The following is a 16,733-nucleotide window of genomic DNA, read 5'->3' as shown; positions in this document are numbered from 1 at the left end:
ACGCTGCCAAGCACATAGTGAGTTGTTAAACACAGGTTACTCTGGGATCCTATGTGAATAGCATGATGTTAAATTAAGGCAGCCACAGAGCCTTTATGCTCACAGAATGAATAAGAGTTAAGACAAAGAAGGAAGTGAGATTATTAATTCCAGCTAGAAGTCTAGTATCTTCCCTTATCAGGTTTTTTTTTTTTTTTTTTGGTACCGGGGATTGAACTCAGGGACACTCAACCACATCTCCAGCCCTATTTTATATTTTATTTAGAGACAGGGTCTCACTGAGTTGTTTAGTTCCTCATTGTTGCTGAGGCTGGCTTTGAACTTGCCATCCTCCTGCCTCAGCCTCCCATGCAGCTGAGATTACAGGCATGCGCCACCACGCCTGGCTCCCCTTACCAGTATTTCTCCATAATAATGCAAATCTCTTCAGCGCCAGATTCTACCATCACGACTCACAGTGCATAATTATAGTAAGCCTTGGGAAATTTCTTCTTCCTTCTGGGCTTCAGACTCTTTACCTTTACAGAGAAATATCTGTAACAACCCCACTTAGAAATCTATCCGTCAAGGTTGTTCACGATGGCATTGCTTATAATAGCAAAATCTTGGAGGGATTCTAAAGTCCATCCATGGGGAAATAAACAGTTTGATAAATTATGATACATTCATACCATGGAAGATGACATAGCTGCTAAAAAGAGAGAGATAATTTCATATATACTGATAGAGAAAAAGATACTTTATTGAGCTATAACTTATATGCAGTAAATGCACCAATTCTGAGGCTAAGGTTCTATGTATTTTGACCAATGTCTTCACCTGCGTCAGTGTTACCCTGATCAAGATGAAAAAATGTTTGCACCATTCCCTCATCCTTTCCCATCAATTCCTCCCCCCACACCAAAGCAACCACTACACTGCCTTTTAACATCACAGACTCAATTTGTCTACTCTTAAACTTCATATTTTTGAAATTATAGGGTCTTTTTTATGTTTTTGCATCGAGCCATGCAAGTAATGGCAGTTTCCTTTTTTGTCGCTATTATGGATTGAATACTTGTGTTCCCTCCAAATTCATGATAAAACACTAACCCCAGTGTGGCTGTACTTGGAGATAGGGCACCTACGGAAATAATTAAGATTACATGAGGACCTAAGGGCAGGTTCTGATCAAATAGAATTGGGGTCCTGATAAGAAGAGACATTGAAGAGTTTGCCTCCCCCGCACCTTGATCTTGGACTTCCTGTCTCCAGAACTGTGTGGTATTTTGTCATGGCGGCCTGAGCAGACTAACACAGTTGCTAAGTGTATAGACGGTTTGTTTATCTAGTTCTAGTCCCTGTGATGGACATTTGGGCTGTTCCAGTTTTTATCCATTAAATGTTTGTGTTCACGTGTGTGTGTATGTGTGTGTGTGTGTGTGTGTGTGTGCGCGTGTCTTGGATATGCACCTAGGAATTGAATTGCTATGACATATTATGAGTACATGCTTAACTTTATTAAAGACTGCCAAACAGTTGTCAAGATGGTACTTGAACACTGGTATGATTTCACACTCACAGTGGAAATATAAGAGTACCAGTTGTTCTAGATTCTTGCCAACACTGGTTATATTCCATCTTTATTAGTTTTAGCCACTTAGTGTGCATAATGGTATATTTTTGGGTTTTAATTTGTATTTCCTTGATGATAAATAACAGAGCACCTTTTCTCATGATTATTTTATATTTTATTTCTTTTTTCCCAGAGGTTCAGATATCTTTTTTTTGGGGGGGGGTTCATTCACTTTACTATTATTTTTGTATAAAAACCCTATGTGGTAGCCACAGCTGGAGCCTGGGTCCTCTGTACAGAGACTCTGGTATAGGTTTTCACAAGATGGTCAGTGAATTCCTGATAAGGAGACTTGGTGAACACAGTCTCTTTCCAGAGATCAGGGGTCAAATAGCTGTATGTCTTGGAGATGGCATCAAAGGTGGCCTTGGCAAAATTGCCCAAGGTGGCAGTGCAGCCCCTGGCAGAAGTGTAGCAGTCATCAATACCAGCCATCATCAGTAGCTTCTTGGGTACAGGAGCTGAGACAATGCCAGTACCTCTGGGGGCAGGGATGAGCCGTACCAGCACAGAACCACAACGTCCTGTCACCTTGCAAGGGACAGTGTGAGGCTTGCCAATCTTGTTCCCCCAATAGCCTCTCCGCACAGGAACGATGGAGAGCTTGGCCAGGATGATGGCTCCTCGGATACCAGTTGCTACCTCCTTGGAGCATTTTACTCCCAGTCCACCGTGACCATTGTAGTCCCCAATAGCTACAAATGCCTGGGAAAAAACTATGTTAGGTGGCTGGTGATCCTCCACAACATCCATACACACTACCTAGTTCCTGTTGTGCCCCTCAAGGAAGAAAAGGCTACTGTGAGGCCAATCCAAGGTCCAGAGGGGCTCTTTCCTCTCTCTCTCCCCTGTACGAAAGTCACATGGGCAAAACTTAGTGTGACCATGCAGAGTGGGGAGAGTCAGATATCTTTTTTAAAAATACTTTTTGTAGTCTTTTGTTTTTTATTTTTGCATTGTTTTTTCTTCTTATTTTTTTTAGGAGTTTTTATGTATTCAGGATGGGAATCATTTGTCAAACATATGCACTAAAAGCATTTTCCTTGCTGGGCATGGTGGTACATGCCTGTAATCCCAACTACCCTGGGGGCTAAGGCAGGAATATCACAAGTTCCAAGCCAGCTTAGGTAACCTAATGTTACCCTTCTCAAATTAAAAAAAAAAAAAATCAAATAAAAAGGGCCTGGGATGTAGCTCAGTGGTAGAGCACCCCTGGGTTCAATCTCTAGAAGGGATAGATAGATAGATGATAGATAGATAGATAGATAGATAGATAGATAGATAGATAGATAGACAGATAGATTGATTTTCTTGTAGACTGTGATTATCTTTTCATTTTCTCAGTCATGCATTTTGAAAATCAGAAGTCTTTATTTTGATGACATACTATTTATTTATTTTCTTTTCTCGCGTTAGTAATTTTTGTGTTTAAAGAAATCCTTGCCAGTTTACCCCAAGGTCATATTTGCCTGTTTTATTCTAGCAGCTTTGTAGTTTTAGTTTTTGTGTTTAGGCTTATACTCCATTTAGTTAGTTCTTATATATGTACTAAAGTATAGGTTGAAATGTGTGTGTGTGTGTGTGTGTGTGTGTGTTTTACTGGTAATTGAACCTAGGGGTGCTCTACCACTGAGCTACATCCCCATCCCTTTTTCATTTTGATTTTGAAACAGGGTCTCACTAAGTAGCCATACTAAGTAGACGTATGAATATCATGTTGAAAAGATTATCTTTTCCCCATGAAATTACCTTTGAGGACAGAGGATATACTTCAGTGATAGAGCGTTTGTCTGGCAAGCTCAAGGTCCTGGGTTTTGAACCCTGATACCACATTAAAAAAAAAATAAGAAAAATTACCTTTGAAACTTTGTTCATATCTAGTTGAGGCTATATGGTGCATTCATCTATTTCTAGATTATTCCTTTTCTATTGATTCTTATGTGTATCCTTACGTCAATGCCCTAGTAAGAAATGAAGGCAGGTAATGTAAATTTTCTGTTTGTTGTTTTTCAAAATCATTTTGACTATTTTAGGTCATTTCCATGTCCATTTAAACATTAGAATGGGCATGCCAACTTTTACAACACAAAAAATCTGCTAGCATAATCAGTGTGTATTACACTGAATCTATAGATCAATTTGCAAAAAAAAAATTTGATGTCTTGGGGCTGGGATTATAGCTCAGTGGTAGAGTGCTGGGTTCAATCCTCAGAACTGGGGGCTGGGGATGTGGCTCAAGCTGTAGCGTGCTTGCCTGGCATGCGTGCAGCCAGGGTTCGATCCTCAGCACCACATACAAACAAAGATGTTGTCTCCGCCGAAAACTAAAAAATAAATATTAAAATTCTCTCTCTCTCTCTCTCTCTCTTAAAAAAAAAAATCCTCAGAACTGGGTTCAATCCTCAGAACCACATAAAAATAAATAAATAAATAAAATAAGGATATTACATCTATCTTTTAAAAAATCTTAAAAAAATAAATTTAAAAAATTGACATCTTAACAATACTGAGTCTTCCAGTCAATGGACATGGTATATATTTCCATTTATTTACATTTTAAAAATTCCTGCCAGCAATTCTCCCTCAAAAGTTAATTTTTGTAAATGTTATTTTAAAATTTTATTTTTAGTTATTCATTGCTAATATGTAGAAAAAGTTTATTTTTGTATGTTGACTTTACCTAGCAAGTTCTTTCATTAGCTAGTAGTGCTTTGTAGATTCCTTTTGATTTTCTATGTATTAAATTATATTATCTGCAAATAAAGACAGTTTTATTCTTCCCTTTCAATATTTTTATATTTTATTCTTTTTTTGTATTATTCTGTCTAGGAGCTCCAGAATGATGTTGAACAGATGTATTAAGAATGCACTGGGCTGTAGCCCAGTGGTAGAGTACCTGCCTCACGAGACGTGTGGGGCACTTGGTTCGATCCTCAGCACCACATAAAAATAAATAAATAAAATAAAGGTATTTAGATTAAAAAAAATGTATATCTTGGGGCTGTGATTGTGGCTCAGTAGTAGAGCATTTGCCTGGCACATGGTGAGGCACTGGGTTCAATCCTCAGCAGCACATAAAAATAAATACATAAAAAATTAAAATAAAGGACTCGTGTCCATCTACAACTAAAAAATTGTATATCTTTGCTTTATTCCCAGTCTTTAGGAAAAGTGTTTGGTCTTTTGCCAGTTGATATGATATTAACTGTAGATTTTTCATTAATGTCATTTGTTAGTATGAAAAAGTTGCATGTTACCCTTTGCTTGCTGAGAGTTTTTTCTTTTTATCATGAATCACTTTGAGTTTCAACATATAATTTTTCAACCTCTATTGAGAGGATCACAAGGCTACTCTCCTTCATTCTGTTAATATTATGAAATTACACTGATTGATTTTTTACTAAATCAGCATTCCTAGAATAAACCACATTCAGCGTGATGCATTTTTCGATACATTGATAGATTTAATTTTCTAACAATTCGTTTAGAATTTTTATGTCTGTGTCCACAAGTGATTTCGATTTAAATTTTTTTTCTTACATAATGATCTTATCAGATTTTGATATCAAGTCTCTGTTGAATTGGGAATCCTTTTATCTTCCTCTGCTCTCTGAAAACATTTGTGTGAAGTTGGTATGATTTGTCCTTTAAGCTTTTAATAGAATTCACCAGTTGAAGAAATACAAACCTGTAGCTTTCTTTGAAGGAAAGTTTGAAGGTATAAATTCAATTTGTGTGTGTGTGGTGCTGGGGATCAAACCCAGGGCCTCATGCCTGCTAGGCAAGAGCTACCCCACTGAGCTGCACCCCCAGCCCTGGATTTAATTTTTTTTTATGATTCCTATTTCTACTTCTTCTTGGATCAATTTCAGAAAATCTTGTTGTTCTTTAAGGATTTTTTGTTTTTCATTTCCTCTACATTTTTGAAGTTATCATTGTATATCAGAGCGAAGACAGAATAACAGGACCCAAGTGGAGGGCATTGGACCACAATGTCTGGTAACAACAAGATGAGCCTCCCCCAGTGGCCCCAGCCTTGCCCCTGTAGAGATTCCAGACCTCAGAACCCAGAGGGGAACTCAGGAGGAGCTCAGCAGTTTCCCTGGTTGTCTGGGGAGGCCAACGTGGTCAGAGTTCACATACACAGAGAAGGAGAGAGAACTCTGGAGCTTTGGGGAGAATCTTCTTGCGTCTTCAGCTACATCCTAGGAGATGCCTGCAAACTTATCCAAGTCTCAAGAAAGAACTAACCCCAAACATGAGGGGAGCAATCTTGGAAGCTTCCCTAGGACTGAGAACCGTCTCTCTTTCTGCAATTCAGCCAGAGTATTCAACGTGCCCAGAAAAGTGTTGTCTCAAATAGTGGGGCAAAGGGCTGGGGATGTGGCTCAAGCAGTAGCACGCTCGCCTGGCATGCGTGCGGCCCGGGTTCCATCCTCAGCACCACGTACAAACAAAGATGTTGTGTCTGCCGAAAACTAAAAAATAAATATTAAAATTCTCTCTCTCTCTCTCTCTCTTAAAAAAAAAAATAGCGGGGCAAAGTTAGTCCTAGACTAAATGCTGCCTTGGTCCTTCTGACAAAGCTTTAAAAACAAAACCCGAAAGAACTGCACTGTTTCCAAGTAACTTAATCACATCTCAGAACAAAGGCCAAAAGTAAAAGAACAGGAAAAAAAAATTGGGTAGTATTTTTTATTACATTCTTGGTATTATGATTGATACATCACAGAGACTCTGGATGTTTTAATCTTTTTCTAAAGAATGTTGAATTTTAATTTGGTAGGCAGTTGCATTTTTGACGGGTCACCTTGCGCTTGGTGAGGGTTGGTGGTAGTCTTTGTTAAAGACTTCAGTTTTGTTTGTTTTTTTTTTTTTTTTGGTACCAGGGATTGAATTCAGGGGCACTCAACCTAAGCGTCATCCCCAGGCCTTTATTTGTATTTTATTTAGAGACAGGATCTCACTGAGTTAACTGCTTAGGGCCTCCCTAAATTGCTGAGGCTGGCTTTGATCCTCCTATCTCAGCCTCTGGGATTACAGGCATGAAGCACCGTGCCCCGCTTTATCCTTATTCTTAGGACACAGCATTTACTCCTAGGACATGGTGGGTCCTTATTCCTAAAGAGAGGCCTTTCTAGGGTCTCCAGTACCTGACTGGTGTTTCTCAGCTCTGTCTAACTCCAAGTTCTAACTCTAAGCTCTTCCGTTACTCTTCAGCTTCTGAAGTCTTGGTTCAACAGTGGGCCCTTCGACAGCTCTTTCCACTTGAACCTGTGAACATGGGCAGCTCAGGATGTGGCCAGGGACCCAAGGGGAATGCCTTCACAGAGTTCTGGGGTCCCTTTCCTGCAATGACCTCTGCTCCATACCCTACAGGTTCCTGCCACCTCAGGAGTCCCTCTCTTTGCTCTGTGTCCTCCCTCAGGTCCCTGGGTTTTCTGACATTGCAACCCTGTGCCTGGGCTGTGTACCTGCCCCAGAGCTGGCGGCCTTTCAGGCAGGAAGCTGGCTGCGTGTGGGGCTCCTCCCGTGCTACCCTTTTCTCAGGGATCCTGGTGCAGCACTTGCTCCATGTCAGAATCATTGGCTTCACAGCTGTTGTTCATTTCTATAGTTACTTACAATGGGAAGTTAAGGATAAAACCAGGCTGGGCGTGGGGGCGCACACCTGTAATCGCAGCGGCTCAGGAGGCTGGGATAGGAGGATCATGAGTTCAAAGCCAGCCTCAGCAACTTAACGAGGCCCTAAGCAACTCAGAGAGACCCTGTCTTTAAATAAAAAATACAAAAAGGTTTGGGGATGCGGCCTAGTGGTTAAGTGTCCCAGGTTCAATCTCTGGTATTAAAAAAAAGTGAAACCAGACGCCAAGTCATGGCTGGAACTGGAAAATCCATGATTTTTGACCCTTGGTACTAGGTGGGGATTGAACCCAGGGACTCTCGCTGAGAGCTGTACCCCAGCCCTCTGTATTTTATTTTGGAAACAGAGGGTCTATAAGTTGTCCAGGCTGGTTTCAAACTTGTGATTCTTCTGTCTCAACCTCCTGAGTAGCTAGGATCACAAGCCCACAATCTGTTTATTCATTTGTTTTCATTGAGATAAAATTCACCCAACGTAAAATAACCAGGGGCATCTGTACACTCACAGTGTTGTTTAATCATTATTTCTATCCAGTTCCAAAATATTTTTATCATTCCAAAATGAATTTTGTACCAATTGAACAGCCCTTGGCTACTGACGATCTTCTTCTGCTTCTGTGCATTTAACTGTGCTGTGTAATTCATACAAATGGGGTCATTTAATATGTGGCCTTTTGTGTCCAGATTCTTTCACTGAGCATGTTTTTGAGGTTCATCCATATTGTAGTGTGCCTTAGCACTCTTCCTTTTTTGTGACTGAATAATATTCCAGTATGTGTGTGTATCACAATTTGTTTATCCTTTTATCAGTTGACTGGATAAACGTTCAATTTGGGTTATTGCTGCCTTTTGACTATTGTGAACTGTGCTGCTACACATATGAGTGTATAAATATCTGAGTACCTATTTTCAATTGACCTAGGACAGAAATTGCTGGATCAGATAGTAATTTTATACCAAACTTTTCAATGAACTGCCAAATCGTGTTCCACAGTGGCTGAACCATTTTACATTCCCACAGTGTACAAGGGTTCAAATTTCTCTACATCCTGGTCACCAGTTAGTATTTTCCATTTTTTAAACTACAGCCAACCTAGTTAGTATGAAGTGGTATCTCCTTGTGGTTTTGATTTGAATTTACTAAATCACCAATGATGTTGAATATCTTTTCATGTGTTTTTTGGCCATTTACGTATCTTCCTTGGAGAAACATCTATTCAAATTCTTTGTCTTTTAAAATTATGATTTATTTTAACTGAAAATAATATGTGTCTGCAGTCCCATTTTGGTCACATACACCAGCCTGGGGTATATGTGCACAGAGATGCATGGAGCTTCGGTGGATAGTGGTTAAACACATAAAATTACTTTTTCCATATTTTGTTGTTGTATTGTAATTGTACTTAGTATTGGGATTGGTTGTTATATAGTCATACGTGCACATGGTATAACAATACGATTTGGTCAGTATTCTTCCTCATTCCTTCCCTTCCTCCCTTCCCCTGGTCTCTTTTGTCAACTGTTCACCCTTTGATTTTTGTGAGATCCCTGCCCTGCCCCCCCTTTCTTTTCCTTCTTCCTCTCTTGCTTCCACATAGGAGAGAAAACACCCAACCCTTGACCTTCTGAGTTTGGCTTATTGCACTTAACATGATGCTCTCAAATTCCATCCATTTTCCTGCAAATGACAGAATTTCATTCTTCTTTGTAGGCCAATGAAACTCTGTTGTGTACATAGACCTATTTTATTTATCCATTCATCCTTTGACAGGCACCTAGGCTGGTTCCATCGTTTGGCCTTGCACACTGTAAATACACAAACTGGTTTGCATCCTGGCTCTGCTACTTGCCACTTGTGAAAGTCCCCTCACATCTCTGTCTTGGCTTTCTCAAGTGTAAGATGGGGGTAATAAGTGTAGGAGGTGTGTAACGAGAACACTTTAGTGTTCCAGAGTCTGGTAGGTGCTTGTTAAATATCTGTTATTGCTTTTACAATATTAACATCGATGAGCCAGGTGCAGTGGCACACACCTGTAATCCCAGTAACTTGGGAGCCTGAGGCAGGAGGGTTCCGAGTGAGAGACGGTTTCAGCAATGTAGCAAAGCCCTGTCTCAAAATAAATAATAAAAAGGACCAAGGAGGTAGCTCAGTGGTAGAGCATCCCTAGGTTTAATCCCCAGTACCAGCAAGGAGGGAGAGAGAGAGAAAGAGAGAGAGAGAGAGACAGACAGACAGACAAATAACATTTGGTACAGGCATAGAAACAAATTGTGTAAGGGAAAATAATTAATTTTTAATAGGAATTAGTAGTGGAGAGTAGAAATGGAGAGGAATGGGTACACTTTTTTAAAAAAAAATTGATGTAGTTTTGTATTGCTTGAATTTTTAAAAATGTACGTATTAAAAGAATAATGTATGTGTGTGTGTGTGTTTAAACCTAATGATGTAAAAATAAGGGAAATACTTTGCAATGACCATTACCTACCTCTCTGGTGGAGCCTCTGCCCCTCTGAGCCTCTGTCATCCGCTGCTCAGAACATCCAGCTTCCTGGCAGCTTTGCTTTCTCTTGTTTGAGCTGCTTTTCACACCCTGTCCACTCTTGCTGCAGGAGCGCAGCCTCAGACTCCACCCTGACCCCCATTCCTTCCTTCCCTGTCCCTCTTCCAAGCTGAGTTGGGCGTCCCTCCCTCTCCTGTATTTGTCGAGTGCTCTGTGAGGTCCCAAGTTTGCCCCTTGTCCCACTACGCTGGGAATTCCCTGCGTGACCTCTAGGAGTGCACCAGAAGGACAGGGGCCATGCTTAGGTGCATCATAGCTTCCTTCCTGGTTCCACCTCCAAAGGCTCCGTGCTGCCCAGAACACGGGACCGCGCTCCTGTTCGTTGCATGAAAGAACAGACACGTGGGTTTCTGGTCAGTAGCACAGGCTTCAGCCTCGAGCTGCACATCCTGGCTGATCTGGTCTATAACACCAGGGCTCATAGACATGGGCTTTAAGGATCTAAAGAAAATCCTCTGCAGGAAATTTCCCCAAATGGAAAGCTAAGTAGACCGCAGACCCTTGCCCCTCGCACAATGGAGCTGCCTACGATTCCAAACAAGCCGACCAACACCGCCCATCCAATTCTCTTGGAAGTTATTGAAGGATCATTTTCTCCTTTGAAATCAAGGATGACGATGATGTGTATGTTTTTCCAAGCCTGCACATCTCAAAACAACCACCTCCTCAAATTCCAGGAATGGTGCAGCTGTTCTTTCAAAAAAAAAAAAAAAAAAAAAAAGAAAGAAAGAAAAAGAAAATAGCGCTGGGTGCAGTGGCACTCGCCTGTAATCCCAGCAACCCCGGAGGCTGAGATGGAGGATTGCTCCGTCAAGGTCAGCCTCAGCAACGTGGCCAGGCCTTCAGCCACTGAGCAAGACCATGTCTCAAAATAAAAAATAAAAAGGGCTGGAGGATGTGGCTCCTTGGTAAAGAAAGCATCCCTGGGTTCAATCCCCAGCACCAAAAAAAGAAAGAAAGAAATTAAAAAAAAAATACTTTTATATCCCTGAGAAATAAAAACTCCAAGTTAAAAAAAAAAAGGAAAATGCTTTATCCAGCATGTTCTAGGTATTGGAACACTAGAATTGCAGAGCTAGCATTGAGGCAGGAGGTCAAGCAGTGTTAGAGGGATTTTGCACAAGTGAGGCACCATCTCAGTGCATTAGTAGGACATCTGAGCCACCCTGATGCAGGACTCAGGAAGGGGCCCAGCCAGCCCAGCACTCCATGAGCCAGTGTCCAGAGTATTATTGTAAAACTTGAAAAAAAAAAAACATGATTGTTGCTGTTTTATCAATGTGAGTTATAACTCTTTTATCTTTGGCTTGTATGTTTTATGGAAGATGTGTTTTGGCGGTTGTCACAGTGATGGAGGTGTTGCATATGTATTTTACTTGCTTTATTTTTGGTACCGGGAACTGAACCCAGGGGTGCTTAACCACTGAGCCATGATTTTTTGAAAAAATCATGTTTTTCCAAGCCTGCACATCTGAAAACAACCACCTCCTCAAATTCAGAGCCATATCCCTACCCTTTTTTATGTTTTCTTTAGAGACGGGGTCTCACTGAGTTACCTGGGGCCTCTCTCAGTTGCTGAGGCTGGCTTTGAACTCTTGATCCTCCTGCCTCAGCCTCCCAAGCCGCTGGGATTACAGGTGTGTGCCATTGTGCCTGGCCTTATTTTTTTTTAAATATTTTTTTAGTTGTAAATGGACACAATAGCTTTATTTTATTTTTAGGTGGTGCTAAGGATTGAACCCAGTGCCTCACATGGGCTAGGCAGGTGATCTACCACTGAGTGACAACCCTGGCCCCTTGCTTGCTATTTTTAAAAATTCTTCTCATGGGATTCATGGGATTTGGGTGCTAAGAAACACTGACTCTTGTTATTCTGGGTGAACAGTTGATAGAGCTGTAGATGTGGAATGTAGGAGTTAGGACAAAGAAGAGCTTTCTGTAGGTGAGGCACCAATCAGAGCCAAACTGGGTCAGATGCTCAACTGGGCTTCTCCTGCTTGCACAAGTGAGGCCACTCAATGAGCTTAGGGGCTCCAGAGCTCACAATAGATGAGCAGAGCATCTTGCTGAAGCACCCTGGTGTTCTCTGAGCATGCTCATCACTTAACATGTTTCTGGTGGCTGAGAGGTTGGCCTTATTGCCTGACTCCCGTGACGCCTTAGGTCCAGCCCAGGTGGATTTGATCTCCTTCCAGGGTTTTGGAGCAGCTAATGATGTGGATCTGGGCTTCCCAGAGGGTTTCATAGCCAGGGTTTCATACCTACAGTCTGTCACTTCTCTTCTTCCTCTTCTTCTCTGTCTCCTCCTTCTTCTTCAAGGGTTTCTATAGATTGAACCCAGGGGTGCTTTACCACTAAGCTACATCTCCAGCCTTTTATATTTTTTATTTTGAGACAGAGTCTAAATAACTTAGGGCCTCACTAAGTTTCTGAGGCTGAACTTGAACTTGTCATCTGATCCTCCTGTCTCAGCCTCCCAAGTATCTCTGCTTTTTTAAACATCCCAAGTCAGACCTGAGAGTCTCCCAATGCCAGAATTAATATTAATCACCACCATCATCACAGTTAACATTTATTGAGTGTTTTTACTATGTGTTAAGGCACTTTGCTGAATAGTTGAAGCAGAATATTTTATTTCATCTTCCCAAGAATCCTGTGGGCTGCAACCCAGGGGCTGAGAGGCTAAACAACATCCCTGAGGTCACCTGACTCACACGGGGCAGAGACAAGATGGGAACCCAGGAAGTAGTTTGGGGGTGGTGCTAGACACTCCACAGGGCGCCCTCCAGTGAGTCAAGTTCATGAAGGATCCTGTCCCCTGGAGTGTGGGCAGAAGCTGTGGCTATTTGATAGAACATGGCAACAGTGGGATTCTGTCAACATGTCACTCCCAGGATTATGCTACCTTAATAAAAACTGTTTTAAACAAGTGCAGCAAGCAAGGGTCTCCTGATTCCCTTAAGGAAGCAAGCAGCCCTTGTGGAAGGGCCACATGACAAGAATTGAGGGTGTGAGAGCCATCTCCAGCCGTGGCCAGCAGGAAGCTGGGACCCTTACAGAATCACGAGGCAGCAGACAACCTGCTTGAACTGGGATGGAATTATATCCTAGTCGGGTCTCTAGATGAGAACACAGCCTGGCCAAGGCTTTGCAGCCTGTGAGACCCAGGCAGAGGACCTAGCAAAGCCATGGCCAGCCTCAGGACCATAGAAGCAGATGATGTGTGTGTGTTGTTTCAATCCATTCAGTTTGTGGTGATTTGTTATGTGGCCTAGAAAACTAGTTCACAAGCCTTGCACTTAACCTTGCCTCATCCACCTTTGTAGATGGTTCTACATCACTGGTTCTTGTTCTCTGTGTCTGGGTCCTTCTTTCTCTCCCCAGGAAGGTCCTGCCCAATCTCTTAGAAAAAAAGATGGGAGCAGGGAATCCTGAGCGCCTTTCTGACCAGAAGGCAGAGAAGCAAGGGACCAAGGCACAATCAGCTCTTTATATAAAATAAAGATCAGCCAGAAGCACACGGAGCCCTGCTGCCTTTGGCGATCCTAGGCAAGCGGACACTTTGGATTGGGATGGAAGCGGTCCCCCAAGAATCAGTCCTAGCACAATTGGTGCCATATCATGATATCATGCAGTAGGAAAGGGACCTGAATCTATACTTATATAATTATGGTGTTTAATTGAGTTAGTGCTGGGCTTCCAGGGCACATTTCACCTTGACTTTGAATGCTGGAATTTAAACTATGGCCCGCAGGCCACACGCAGTTGGAATGGCACCGTATCTGTTAGATATTTTCAATCTATCTACTTCATTGGGCATGGCAGTCAAACGTCAATACCGCAGGACAGGGCTGCCTGCATAATTCTTCCCAAAATAAAAGGCAGCTCTATGCTTGGAGACCAATAAAAATGAAAGGTTCCCCTCCTTGTTGACTGTGCGTGCGTTCAGGCAGGCCTGTGGAGAGCCGGGCCTCACAAGGACCACTGTGTGAGGCCATCTAAAAGGGCGTATCCAGGCTCTGCCCTGATCCCCTGGGACACTGGGCTCCTTCACCAGCTGCCACGGGAAGCTGAAAGCCATGCAGGGGCCCCATGGGGGCAGGCCTCCCCTCTGGGGGTGGGGCAGAGCTGGCACCATCCTGTTGGGCCAGGGGGTCACCTTTCCTGATCATGCTTTCTAAAGGAGAGCATGAAGGCTGAGGCCCGGCTCCTGGCTGGGGTCCAGGGAGTGCCCACCCAGCCTCAAGGTGGCAGTGTGTTTCTCAGCAAGCTGCCTCAGAAAGGGAACAGTCACTGATTCATCTCCTCCGAGGGGCCTGAAGGCACTTGAGCCTTGCTTCTACATGCAACTGGAAGCCCAGAGCACTCACCTGTTCAAAAATATCACTGGAGAACCCAACTTTGGGCTTCCCTGCATTCCTGAGCCAGGATGTTGTGGGAGAGGGAGAGCCAGCCAGAGGTGAGGTTTGGGGCCTTGGAAGAAGTAGAAGAGGACTTTCTCCCATGAGGGGTGGGTGAGACGGGATGGGCTCAGCTTCAGACAGCTCAAGAGGGGGAGCCACCTCAGGGTCCAGAGAGAAGATTGGCCTCAGAAGCCAGAGGAATCCTTGACAGCTAGGTGGCCAGACAGGAGCCGGCCGGGTGGGCTGGGGCCTTGACTCCTGCGCAGAGTTCCCATCAGGACCAATGGAATTGGGGCCGAGTGAATAGAGACTAGCATCCGCATTAGCCCAAAATTAATGAACCCACGGGAAGACTCGGAGAAGCACAGAACAAAAAGGTACGTGCAGATGTGCAGAAATTCAGAGTGTATCACTCACGTCCCCATCTGTGGAAAGCACTTGAGAAAGGCTGAGAGAACAACAGATGAATCCACGAGAGACCTCAGGAAACGGGAAGACAAGGGGCTCCCCTCTCTCGCTGGCTGTGACAAGAAAGGTGCGATCTCACTCATGTTCCGTGTCCCTCGTGCCCGCCGCGGCTCCATTCCACGGTCTCACTTGGGACCCATTTGGTGTCAAAGCCCATAAATGTGCTTTTATTGCTTCCGTTTTATGCTGATTATTTTTTACATTGTTGTTTCCTCTTTTTCAGTTCCGTTATCTGAACGGGTGGGATGAAGCTTCGATTCATTTTCTGCTCTCTCCCCTGCTCAGCTGAGGGGTGCTACTGAACTTCCCATTTAATTGCGACTCCCTGTTTCCTTCCATTCATAAAAGGACATGCAATTCTCTACTATCGTTTAAAAATAACATGCTAACTAGGGATGACAGAACAGACAGGTGGGGACCGCTGCCCAGAACTGGCACACTTTCATGTGAGCCCAAGCGCATAGCTTTCAGGGTTTTTTTTTTTTTTTTCTATTTTATAAGAGAAAAGAAGGGCTTCCATATTTGCCTCTGGTATCTCTGACTTTGGGTTCCATGCAGTCACAACAGAGGATGTGGCTCAAAATATTTCCTGGCTTTTCCTGTGTGGGAAGATTTATACATTCCTACTTTATAGGGTGCAGACCTGTGTATGAATGGCTCGGACCAATTAGCAGAGGTGACCTGGGCTGCTTCTAAGTAGAAGCTTTGAGAGCCACTGTGTCATTTCTTATGCCCGGAGCCCAGCAATTCCCCAGGTCAAGAGACACTCTGACAGCCCAGGTCTCAAAGTGAAAGGGCATATGGGGCAGAATGGGGTCTGCCCCCTGTCATGGTTTGAATCTGAAATGTTCCTCAGAGCCTCCTTTTGAAGGCATGGTCCCCAGTGCAGCAATGTTCCTAGGTGGGACTTTGGGGAGTGATTGGCTCATGAGGGCTCTGACCTCAGCAATGAAGTCCACTGAGGATTCATATCTAAATGGATGATTGGGAGGTAGTGGAAACTGTAGGAGTGGGACCTAATTGGAGGGAGTGGGTCCTTGGGGACTTGCTGTTGAGAGCTGTATCTTATCCCAGGGAGGCCCCTCCCTTCCTCCACCTCTCTGCTCCCTGCTGCCATGGTCTGAGGAGATTTCCTCTGTCACACCTTTCTCCCACGATGTTCTGCCTCACCTCAGGTCCAAAACGATGGGAGCCAGCCAATCACCGACTGAAACCTTTGAAACTGTGAGCCAAAATGCATCTTTTCTCCTCTAGGTTATCTTTCTCGAGTATTTTTGTCCCAGTGACAAAAAGCTGCCTAACAAAATCCAAAATGGACCAGTTACTGGAGCAAGAACTAGATCTCACAAGCTCCTTGGGACCTTAGGGGCCGTTTGTTAGCACCCATCACCCTGATTCAATAGTCAGACTGATAACAAGAGTCAAACACGGCCCTAACAACTGTTCTAGTGCCTAAAATGTATTTCATGTAACAATGCGTCATGCCATCTGATATGTCGTCATTCACCACTCTGGCCTTATCGTTAACCCCGTTTTCTGAGAAAGCGAAGGCGACATGAATTAGGTCACCTTCCCAGAATTGCCCAGCCAGGAAGGAGGGGAAGAGACGGATTTCAAACTCAGAAGAATAAATGCTTTGCTCATTTTACTGCAAGAGGCTTCTGCGGGAGACCCAGGTAGAAGCCTTGCTGCCCGTCACAAGGGAAGTGTGTGGGGGACTGGCTGCTGCTTGGGGTTTTCTCATTTGGTTCCATTTTTACCTAGAGTGCCACATGTCACTAGGTTTCTGACTGTTATCCTTGGAGTCTGACGGACTTATCACATAATAAGGCTTCTGCAGCCCCAAAGCTTCCCAGGCTTTTTTAAAAAAGAAGAAACCCTTCACTGACAATGTCTGACGCCCAATGCCAAATTGGCCTAAAAGCTGAAATTCAGTGTAAAAGTTCCATACCCTCCAGAGGAAAGGCCTCCTAAAGAGAGGGCTTCCTGAACTTGGGAGAAGGTGATTCTCAGTCTCACCTTTGTGTGGGATTTCTAGACTTG

General features: G+C 43.4%; 1 protein-coding gene and 1 non-coding gene across 2 annotated transcripts; both read right to left on the bottom strand.

Moving 5' to 3' along the window:
* Positions 1–1,812: 1,812 nt before the first annotated feature.
* On the bottom strand, positions 1,813–2,368 carry LOC107150726 (40S ribosomal protein S2-like). The gene has a single exon (XM_048787222.1). It carries the CDS (start codon positions 2,366–2,368, stop codon positions 1,814–1,816), a length of 555 nt encoding a protein of 184 aa, XP_048643179.1. The 3' UTR covers position 1,813.
* A 14-nt stretch (positions 2,369–2,382) lies between these two features.
* LOC125613096 lies at positions 2,383–2,518 on the bottom strand. Its single transcript, XR_007343590.1, has one exon. It is a non-coding gene; the product is annotated as a small nucleolar RNA SNORA64/SNORA10 family (small nucleolar RNA).
* Between the last annotated feature and the right edge of the window lie 14,215 nt (positions 2,519–16,733).

The sequence above is a fragment of the Marmota marmota genome, unplaced genomic scaffold (assembly GCF_001458135.2).
Source record: "Marmota marmota marmota unplaced genomic scaffold, marMar, whole genome shotgun sequence".
In the NCBI taxonomy this organism is placed as follows: domain Eukaryota; kingdom Metazoa; phylum Chordata; class Mammalia; order Rodentia; family Sciuridae; genus Marmota; species Marmota marmota.
The sequence above is the reverse complement of the archived record's forward strand: the minus strand, read 5'-3'. Positions and strand labels throughout refer to the sequence as shown.